The sequence below is a fragment of the Microchirus variegatus genome (assembly GCF_963457635.1).
Source record: "Microchirus variegatus genome assembly, chromosome: 11".
Classification (NCBI taxonomy): domain Eukaryota; kingdom Metazoa; phylum Chordata; class Actinopteri; order Pleuronectiformes; family Soleidae; genus Microchirus; species Microchirus variegatus.
This window is the reverse complement of record NC_139812.1, coordinates 9980869-9992037: the sequence shown is the minus strand read 5'-3', so window position 1 is coordinate 9992037 and position 11169 is coordinate 9980869. Positions and strand designations below refer to the sequence as shown.

Here is an 11169-nt window from a genome sequence, read left to right as displayed (position 1 = left end):
TGCATTGCAAGGGCAAGTTAGACAGACCCTGTGAGTTACACACAGTGGTGCAGTGGCTAGAATTGTTGCCTCACAGCAAGAAGCTCGCTGGTTCAGATCCTCGTTCATCTGAGGGCCCTTTTTGTGTGGAGTTTGCATGCTCTCCTTGTGTGTGTTAGTTCTCTGTATCCAGAAAGATTAATTGGACACTCTAAACTGACCGTAGGTGGGAGTGTGAGAGTGATAAAGTGGAGGATAGAGTGGTAGAAAATGAATGCATTAATGAATTAATTATTAATAATTCCATGAACACCTTTCATCATAATTTAAATCAGAAAATCTGAGAGAACTACACTTCTGCAGCTCCTCCGTGCTGTTTACAGCCTCACAACCAACTGTGTAGCATGACAGCAAGCTTTGTTAGCTGTTTAGGACAATTGAGAGCGAGGGAGAGGGTTGTTTAAGGCTGTTGTTGTCTCGTGACACATACTTTGCATACAGATCCTTCTCAGTGCTGCTGCACTGACAGAAAACACCCTATGTTACAAGAAACTTAAAAAAAGGGAAGAGTCTGAAAGAGAGTATGTACACTAGAGATTACCTTGGGTCATGAAACACGTGCATCTGTGTGTGCTCTTCTGATGAGAGGGGCTCAGGACAGAGTTCTGCAGTGCAGATGAAACTCAACAATCAAGTATTTCTGCCTGTTCAGCTTTTATGGCTTTATTTATGGATAATAAATACTTAAGTAATGTTGTATGTAATTACAAATAACAAATGCTATGGAAAGTCTGCTTGTGTGATTTCTCCAATGAAAAAAACAAAACCTTTACAGACAGTGCTTAACTTTTATGCAGACCCTTCTCTTTTGCATCCATGTTGATGGACTGAGCCCATTTTTCTTTTTTAATCTACAATAACTTTAAGAATATAGAATTTATGTTTGCAGATTTGTCTCGCTTTGCTTTGCCTTATCTGGGAGGAAACTGAAGTATGTTCTATCAGTAACTTCAAAGCGACACAATCAGCAGCTCCGGTATCACAAGGTAAAAATACAGATTTTCTCTGTGGCCTTTGGTGCAGGAGAGTGAGCAGTGTACATGCACTTCACACTTTTAGTCATAAAGGGCTGTCTAACAGTGAGATAAACCAGCAAAACATTTCTTTAAATATCATGGACATAATGCAGGTGTAGACTTTATTAGGTTACCCTTATATTAAACACACAGTATGCGATTTTTGCTGCTAAGAGTCTCTCAGTTTGTTGTTTACTCATTTGGATCACTTTACATGGGGAGTAAACGTGTAAATTTGCAGTACCAAATGCTCCATTACACAGAAAACAGATCTCTATGAATGTATGTGTTGAGTAAGTATCGCTCTAAATAAAAAATAACCATCAGGCTCTTTATTTTTTGAGAGGTTTGAGTGCAGAAATGTTAACTATTATATCTTTAATTGGCTAAAATTCTATTTTTCCCTGTCCTGTTGGCGGAATTGTTATCATTAAGAGCGAATGTCTAGGTCCGAGGCAAGTTTATAGAAACGTAAATTCTCATAAAAAGCAATTATCCCATTTCCAATCTGAACACAGCTGATGCTATGAATGAGATTTTAAATAAACATATAACCAAGTGTTGTGTTTTTGCTCATGTGGTTTCTTGCTTTCCAGAGTTTTCAAACAGTCGTTTTTTTCCAGGCAGTTTGAACAAGGCCCTCCTGTCAAAGGTGGTGCACCTGCTCCCATCAGCCCCGCCCCCCTCACCGCCACCTCCTGCACCGGCGTGACTACAGTACCCAGGCGGCACCGCGCCGCTCTCCTCTCCTCTCTCTCCTCTGTCTCCTCTGCGCCAGTCCGCCTCGCTGACTCGCAGAACCAGTTGGTTTGGCCCAGCTTCTTTCCTGCCGTCTCACTCTCTCTCTCTCTCTGTGTGTGTATGTGTGTGTGTGTTGCTTCTGCTACTGTTGTTGTTGTCTGGTGTCAACCTACGCCGACGAGAGAACAACACACATCCCTCCCTCTCTTCTGTTGGAGGGCCGCTTCCAATTTGCCTTCACTTTCCTCCTCGCCGGCTCCATTGGCTTCTGCGCCGTGCCAGTCAACTCGCCTCCTTCTCGCTGCCCGAGTTGAGCAGCAACAGCTCGGAAACATCTGGCCGTCGCAGAGTGCTCCACTCCCCGTCCCTCAGTCCGCTCCGCTCGGCAGCCTGTTATGGAAATTAGTCCAAAGTCAACCTAGTTTTGTCTCCGGAGGACAAACAGAAGAGAAGGAGGAGATTTGACGGAAGAAGCGACGAAGACGTTGGACCGTGTTGTCTGTAAGTACCGGAGTCCGTTAACGGAGGCTCGGCAGGGAGAGGGTGGGTTACGGAGGGGAAAAAGTAGCTAAACCTTCCTTAGCATGACTGTGTTTGTCTCCACACACTCATTGCTGTGTTAGCTGTGCGCTCGCGCTGTTTTAGCAGCTGTTGTCATAGCACCGGGGCCTTCGCAACTACTGTAAATAGCTCAATATTGTCCCTTGGTCTCGTTACTTTAGTTAGCATAATGACCGAGCTATAGCTAGCTATGTGTGTGTATGTGTGCGTGTAAGAATCGCTCTCCTCGTACTCTTACTTTTTACACAACAGCACTGACGCTACTTTGACTTGACGCGAATTTCCTGCCATTTTTCGACACTTTAAAAACGCGTAAAGACGTTTTCCAGGCTAATTAATAACTTAATAATTACGGTTGTCGATTTCCGTAAGTGTCGGCGTCACTGTCACGTTATTAAAATGGACAGAAACTGTGCATGAGTGAGTTTTGCAGCGACCTCACTGATTTAAAGCATTTAATGGCAAGTGAAACTCGTGGGAAGTTAATTCAAGTTTACGTTTGACAGTTTAATGTCACACTTTTAAATCTAGTTTATAGTTTTCACCTAACCTTATTAAAAACTATAGAAGGTGAGCTAAAGTTGCTTCCACTTTTTAAAGTCATTCTCATTAAAATGTAAGTATTTCGTTATAATAAATGAAATGTCTAACACATAAATGCAGTGTATAGTCACATGTTGCTGTCTCCGCGAATGAGAAATAAGTCAAATATTCTTTCTAATGTTAGTGCAGCTGAAGTAATGCAACGTATTTGTCTTTACCAGGTGATATTATTGAATGTGTGTGTGCACTCTGTTAATCTTTTTAACTGTATTAAAAGGCTTTCGATAAACCAGACACTCTGCAAAACAAATGTAGCTTTGTTTATATAATCTCAAATATTAAAAAGCTGGTAATTCACTTTAATCAAACCGGTAAGGCTTTTGTAATAAGTTTCTCAGCACCTCATTAAAGGCCTGTACACCTTTTGTTTAGGTTGTGCACTCATTAGTTTCTTTCTTTATGACTTGTTCCCATTGTTGCCTCATTTCAGTTTTGTTCCCGCTGGTTGTCAGAAGAGTCCGAGCAAAGGGAGGGGGGGGGGGGGGGTCAGTGGACGGATAGAGAGATAGATGAATGAGTGAGTAAGTGAATGAATGAATGGAATACAAGAGAAGGCAGCAGCGCTGAACCGTAAAGAAGTGGAAAACAATATCAGCTGCGTATGTCTGTCAATTGCAAATGTGCTGTGTCTGCCTTTGTTAATGGTTACTGGAAGGAGACAGACACATTTCATATCACTACAAAAAAAAAGAAATATTGAATTTGTTTTGTTTACTTTTCCTCCTGCAGAACGTCTGTTTGAAGTTTTAAAAACTTTTCTTTTCTACATTAGTTTTGGTGAGTAAACTCTCCTCAGTTTAGGAAGAAAAACAAAATCAGCATTCAACTGCATTTAGTAGATCCATGCTTCTTTTTTTTTTTAAAGAACGAGAGACAAAGTTGCGTGGTGTTGGTAGAATGAAAGAGGAGTCTGGTGGCAGGAGTGTAGAGGAGGCAGCATATGGCTGTAGAAAGAGCACAGCTGGAGGTAGCATCTCCATCTGAGGATGATGTCAGAGCAGCTGACAGGCTGCCATCCACCCCACCTCCTCCCCCTCCACCGCCTCCACCCCTCCCCAGTCCTTTATTGTGAGTCTCAGTGCAGCCTGGGAGAGTTAGTGCTGTGTGTGTGTGTGTGTGTGTGTGTGTTTGTGGCTGCCGATCAGTTAGAAGAAGGAGGAGGGAGGAGGAGGAGGAGGAGGGAGGTGGTATCTCGTTCCCCCTCCAACATCTCCTCCACTTTGCATCTGTCCCTCGCAGTTTGAACAGCGTGGTTTTTTTTTTTGCCTGCCTCCCTCTTCTGCTCTCCTCTTCTACCCACTCATTGATTCAGAGAGAGCAAGCAAGGAAGAGAAAGAGCAAGGAAGAAAGACAGAGAGAGGAGGAGAGTTAAAGGGAGAGAAAGAGAGACAGCTTTTCCCGGCCAGCAAGAGAGAGCCCAGCTATTCTGCTACAGTGGAGTTAATCAAGTTGATGCATACTGCTGCAGGTATCGTTTTGTGTGTTACCCTGTGTGTGTGTGTGTGTGTGTGTGTGTTTGTATGAGTAGAGGAGGAGAGTCCGGGGCAGTGGAGTAGTTATTTGGTTTTGTTGTGGGGATCTCCAGTGTGTCAAAGCTGTGAGAGCGCTGCATGAAACTGCTGTTGAGTGCTTCAGTAGTAAACTGGTGTTGGTGCTGCCTGTCTGATGGATAATTGCAATCTGGGAACAGGCTGCTGTGTTTTCAGTTTGTTGTCCTGAGAGCTGCATTTAAAACTCAGCTGTTGTTTTGTGCCGTTCCTGTTTATGCTGTTTATTTTGTCAGGCATTTTTGTCCATATCCACCCTTATTAACTGGAAGTTACATCTGTCACAACTTTCTAATACATGTTAAATCATGAGTGAAAGTTTTAAAATTAAAAAAAAAATATTGAGTAACCTGAAATTTGTTAGGTGTGATATAAGAACAATTAACAACTTTTTTTTTTTTTACATATGAAATTATCCAAAAAATGGGAAAACATAGTGAGCATCAATTTAATCCTAATCTCGTGAAGAAGTTTTTCACTTGGATGATTCAAACTCCCTGTAAAATTACTTGAAAGCATGTGCGGTCCGCTCTACCCACTTTTTTCCCCTCCTGTCGGCTGGAGTAGAGGAGACTAATTTAGAAGTTGCAGATTTGAGCTGCCTGAATTGGCTAGACAGCTGTAATCGCACTCCCTCCTAGTCTTAATCTCTTTATCTGGCTAGCAGCTGCCATATGGCCCCCGTCAGCTGGATCAGATGTGAGTAAGCCTCCCCCTGTTCGTCCCAGCCTCTCCCTCACCCTTTCCCTCCCTGTGCCTCTGTGTCTCTCTTTCTCAGACCCCTGCCTGGCCCGGGTGAGCCGGGTGACGGGCGGCTGCCCTCCTGAGCCTCTGCCGACGGCTCCCTCCCCGTTGCCGCCACAGCCGTCTTTATTTTTAGACATCTTTAAGGATTAGGATTGATGCTGTGACGAGCAGGGCACTTACAGTGATTGTATTGTAAATCTTCTCTTCTGGGTGGGGGGTGAGGAAGAGGGCAGTTTCTACTACGGGGCGGATGTGCAGGGTTTTTCTTGTAAGATTCAGATGGGAATGGAGTGCGTGAGTGACGGATGGTGTGTGTGTGTGTGTGGAGGGAGGAGGAGTAAGAGTAGTTTGGCTGGACAGGGGGTGGGGGTGTGGAGAGGTGGGAGGTGGTACTCCCTTGTCCCTATAAGCCCCCTCATTAAAAGCATTTTGAACAAGCCATCAGGCGACACACACTCATACACAACACGCGCGCACACACACACACTCTCACACACTGGCATTCTTGGTGTAGCTTCATTCAAATGAGGTGATTTAACTGCTGTAGTTAACACAGTGCAGAGCGGGACCAATGTATTTTCTCAGGCAGGACAAATCAACTTGGTTAACAGGTGGGATTTTCAGATTTTATCCTTATCATAGAACTTTTATAGACATTTTTAAAATGCACATAATATACATTTTCAGCATGTTTCCCTGCCAAGTCTAATCTTACACCTAAAGCCGACGCTCACAGGTTAAACGAGGGAAGAGCTGTTTTGTTTTTCGACAGTGCTATTTCAATTGAGCAGTTTTCCTGCTTGACTTAGCCTGTGGAGGTGGTTGGTAGGTAGGCTGTTGGTGTGTGTGTGTGTTGTGTACGTGAGGACAGTGTGTGCAGCTGAAAGCCGGTTACCTAAAAGGGCTGTGCCAGGCCAGGCCAAAGTGGGTTAATAAAAATAACCAGCGTAGGAGCAGTGACAATCCAGAAGTGCAGGCAGAGGAGTTAAAGAGATACAGCGCAGGAGAGAGAACGCAGAGACGGAGTAGAAGAATCTGACGCTGCTGCCTTTACCTGAGATTAAGTCTTTCTCAGTGTGAATCCGGAATGACTGATTATTCTTAAATCACATTTTTTAATTTAAATTATCTTCCATTTTTCTATTTTTTTAATTTTCTTTTTTAAATTAACTGAGAAATCAAATTACTGTGTTTCATTGTAAGAGGGAATGTTTGCGTGGTTTAACAGAATCCATCGTAGTGGTTTTTTAACTTGACTATTTCTGTCGACGTGAATACGAGAAAATACAATCAAGCCTGTGCATAGGTCAGTTTGTGTATAAAAGGGATTTTAAATATACAAATATGTGTTGTATGTTTGTTGCATCTTTGCTGAGTTTTTTGTGGTATTTTAATATTGTTTTTATTTGGAAAAAATACTTGAGAATGTCCTATTACCGTGTTTTCCAGAGTTCTCTATTTTCAGTTTCAGTTTAATTTGTTTTCAGAATCTCATCTATATATACGTCGATCTATATTTGTAATTTTCCCTTGGACACATTGAATGTCTCTGTTTTTGATATCTCAGAATTATATTATTATGTTTTTAGAGCTTTCATTTTTCATCTTAATTTCATTTTTAATTTATTTTTTATTTTTAAATGAGGCAAAAATGTCTTTAAAAATCTATTGGGGATCTAAAATCTTATATCCAGCCTGCTGCTACCATAGAGCTGCCAAGCTGTTTTTCATCTACAATAAATACACAATTCTTTAATATTATTCATAATGAGATGCACTAAACTTTGTCTCTGCTTCTGTGTCGTTGTGTGGGTGCAGGTTATGAGGACGGCAGGATGGAGTTCCCAGACCACAGCAGACATGTACTCCAGTGTCTGAGCGAGCAACGGCACCAGGGCTTCCTGTGTGACTCCACGGTGCTGGTGGGCGATGCCCAGTTCCGTGCGCACCGTGCTGTGTTGGCCTCCTGCAGCATGTACTTTCACCTCTTCTACAAGGACCAGCTGGATAAGCGAGATGTGGTGCATCTCAACAGCGACATCGTCACAGCCCCGGCCTTTTCTCTGCTCCTGGAGTTCATGTATGAGGGCAAACTGCAGTTCCAGGACCTTCCCGTAGAGGATGTGCTGGCAGCAGCCAGCTACTTGCACATGTATGACATTGTCAAGGTGTGTAAGAAGCGATTGAAGCAGAAGGCCACAGCGGAGGCAGACAGCACGCGCAGAGAGGATGATGGTGGTTCAAGCTGCTCTGACAAGGCTGACAGTCTATCAGATGGTTCTCCCGTCCGGCCTGCCACTGCAGACCTGCTGCACAGCGATGAAGAGGAGGAAGGGAAGGCTGAGAGTGGCCAACTGTGGCTGAGACTGCCGCCTACAGACAGATCAGCGACACCGGCCATGGCTACAACCAGCCCACGTCGTGCAGAGGTGGAGACACAGGGTGGGGAAGTGCTAGGGGAGGGAGGGAAGCTGCTCTCACCATCCGGAAGCCCCACCAGCTCCACTGGATCCCTCTCCCAGAGATCCCACCGCTCCATCAGCCCTCGTGGTGGCCACAGGGGCAGGAGGGTGTCAAATGATGTGGCCGATTGTGTCCTGGACCTGTCAGTTAAGCCAATCACTAATAGCAATCTCAGTAACCATCACCAACCATTTTTCAGTGGGGCAGCTACACCAGACAGCCTCCAAAGCCCATTGGCTGTGAGGGTGAAGGTGGAGAGAGGTGTGGCTTCAGATGAGGAAGAGGAACTGGGAGGTGGGGACTATGACATGGAACACAGTGGCCTCACCAAGGCAACTATTCCCAGCGCCAACGGGGTCTTGACCCACCATGGGGTCGGAGGGCCTCTGTCAGCCCAGCGGCGGCTTGGCCTGGAAGCGCACCTGTCAGCTCTGCGAGAGGCGTCTCTGGCCTCTGAGCTGGAGCGAGAGGAGAAGCCTTCAGCCACAGCAGATGACGAGGACATACTGGGTGGTGAGAACGAGCGTGCCCAGGCCGAAGCGGCCAGCATGGATAGTTCCCTGCTACCCTACGTCTCCAACATGCTGTCGGCCCAACACACCCAGATCTTCATGTGCCCGCTGTGCAACAAGATTTTCCCCTCCCCGCCCATCCTCCAGCTCCACCTCAGCTCCCACTTCAGGGAGCAGGAGGGCATCCGCTCCAAGCCCGCCGGAGACGTCAATGTGCCCACCTGCACCATCTGCAGCAAGACCTTCTCCTGCATGTACACGCTGAAGCGCCATGAGCGGACACACTCTGGTGAGAAACCCTTCACCTGCACCACCTGCGGCAAGAGCTTCCAGTACTCACACAACCTCAGCCGCCACGCAGTGGTGCACACGCGCGAGAAGCCGCACGCTTGCAAGTGGTGCGAGCGGCGTTTCACACAGTCCGGGGACCTCTACCGACACATCCGCAAGTTCCATTGTGAACTGGTCAACTCTTTGTCGGTAAAGAGCGAACCGCTGGCTCTGCCCAACGTCAGGGATTGGGCGATTGAGGACAGCTCGCAGGATCTGTGGAAGTAGAGACAGAGTCTGCAGGGTTTTAATAAAGGGAAAGAAAGTGGACAGAGGGAGAGGCAGAGAGGCATGGGGAGGTGAAGCAAGGTGGCAAAGTTTGATGTTCGGGGTTTAAGTGAATCATCTTATTGTGTGTCGCAAAATCTCAATCAATTGCACTTTAATAGCACATGAAAATGTTACTACTGAGTTTTTTTGTTGCTGTTTGGGGTAGTGTTGTTTTATTCTATTTTATTCTGAACTCTTTCTTTTAATTTGGCGTAACTTCATTGGTGGTTTTCATTGCGTCTTAGGGGCATGGGTCCCAGTGAGAACGTCTCGCCTCTTTTTCATTTAATTTAATTTAATTTTATTTTATTTTATTTTATTTTGAGTTTTGAACTACTTTTTTGTGTTTCATCTCAGACACATCTCAACACTCCAACGCTGGTCATCAAATCCAGCAAAACAACACCGCAGGAGTTCAGGTCGAATACACTGAAGTGAAAAAAATTACACTAAACGGGTACCGTGATCACCATGAGTCACTACCGCCACACAAACACACAGACACACACAACACACACACAGAGTTTGTGTGTGTTGTGTGTGACATGTGCACAGTACTGCACTACTTTGGCAAGAAATTCACCTGACGCGTGCGTGTGTGTATGAGTGAGTTTCGTGTGTGTTAATCTTATTTTCTACTGGGATGGAGGTGTCGTTGGTGAAGCGCTTCCTGCTTCTCTTGTTAAGCTCTTTGGTGTTGTGTTCAGGGGAAAAGCTGACTGACTGACTGACAAACTGATGGCACTCATGCAATGCACAGCCTCCTTTTTTCTTTTTTTATACTTCTAATCAATTTGAAGTATTTTCTAAAAATGAAAAAAAAAAACACCTTTAAAATTATTATAATTATTGTTATGGATAGTTTTTTTTCTTAAATCTAGCTGGCAGTCTTTAAAACATCTTGTTGAAAATGTATTTAATTTAAGGTTGTATATTGTTCTGCTATAATTTTAATTTTAAAATTTAATCCTCTACATTTTTTTTTTTTTTTAAATTAATGATTATTATTATTATTATTATTATATTATTTTGTTACTTTTTTTGTATTGGGACCTGCTGTTGTTGCATGATGTCCAAACCTGTATATTTTAAAATAAAATGTGAATTTGCTGTATTACTGTACACACTGTAATTGATCAAATATTTGATGACAGGCTTTTCATTTACTTTTCTTTGTGAATACTACTCCAGGGTGCAGTCTGTTGAAAAATCTGAATATTATTCTGGGGGAAAAAAAATGCATGAACATTTTTTTTTTTTAGTCTTAAACCTTTTTAAGTTGTTGTTTTTGCATCGGGGGATTGGGGGAAATGTTTGAACGTTACGCTTTGGACAGTGAAGAGTTGGGTTTTTGTACTTTGTTGTAAGTCGGTTGCTGCAGGCGCCTGGAATAATGTTACCGAATGTGTTATCGTCGGATGTTGAAGCGATATGATGAAGCATTTTGAAGCTTGTGTCTATATGCACTGATATCTCTGGTGTGTGTGTGTGCGCGCGGGTGTGAGTGTGTGTGTGTGTTTATGAGCATGTGACTTGGTTATTGCCAGTCAATTAAACCTACTGACGATCTATGTCCACCCAGCACTTCCTCCTCCTCCTCCTCCTCAGGCGTTACATTTCTCCACTGCTGCATGTTTGTTTTCCGTCTCTCGTTTCTCTGTCCTCTCACAGCTTTTGATGCCGTTCTGCTCACCTGGCACTTACTTCACGTCTGTTGAGTGCAGTTTGGCTTAAAGAGCGAAGGATACAGAGAGAGAGAGGAAGTGGAGAGGCTGAGTTGTCCTGCTGAAAAGTTGAAGGGTCAGAAACTCTTGTCACACTGTTGCATCACGTTGAGCCGAGCTGAGCGGGTCCGTGCTGATTCAGTACAGTAACGCGCTCACTCCTCAATACAGTGCACATTACTCACGTTAGACGCGGTGGATGTGAATGTGTGTGTGAGAGTGTGTGTGTGTTTTCCACTAATCCTTATTCTGACAGATGGGAGAGAATTGGCATGAATGCACCTTTTTAAGCTAAAAGACATTAAATCACATTTTTGCTGAAAAGATGACTTTATTTAAAAAAAAACAAGCAAACACAACAGCTAAAAAAAACATTTCTGAGGTTATGGAAGTATTTGATACTGTAGAGCATTGAGTTGTATAGAAACCTTTAAAAATTGATTCAAGGACTTTATTGAATTTATCAGAAAGTGATTATTTTATTTTGCTAATTATTTCTTGATATGAATGTTATGTTAGGGTTGGGGCTACATCAGTTTAATCCTATTATTTTTTCCCACTTTTCTTCAAACTTTGTTTCAATTTTCAAAATAATGGTCGAGCATTTTATACAGTC

At 43.8% G+C, this 11169-nt stretch overlaps 1 protein-coding gene across 2 annotated transcripts; it reads left to right on the top strand.

The window, feature by feature from the left end:
- Positions 1–4287: 4287 nt before the first annotated feature.
- zbtb18 (zinc finger and BTB domain containing 18) lies at positions 4288–8787 on the top strand (the record flags this gene model as incomplete). 2 transcript variants are annotated; one of them, XM_083898099.1, is made up of 2 exons in its annotated part: positions 4288–4428; positions 7073–8787. In XM_083898099.1, the coding sequence occupies 2 exons, from the start codon at positions 4413–4415 to the stop codon at positions 8785–8787; spliced, it is 1731 nt and encodes a 576-aa protein (XP_083754225.1). The 2 variants fall into 2 exon arrangements, with proteins under 2 accessions (XP_083754225.1, XP_083754224.1); XM_083898098.1 differs by lacking the exon at positions 4288–4428 and adding an exon at positions 5826–5865.
- Positions 8788–11169: the final 2382 nt, after the last annotated feature.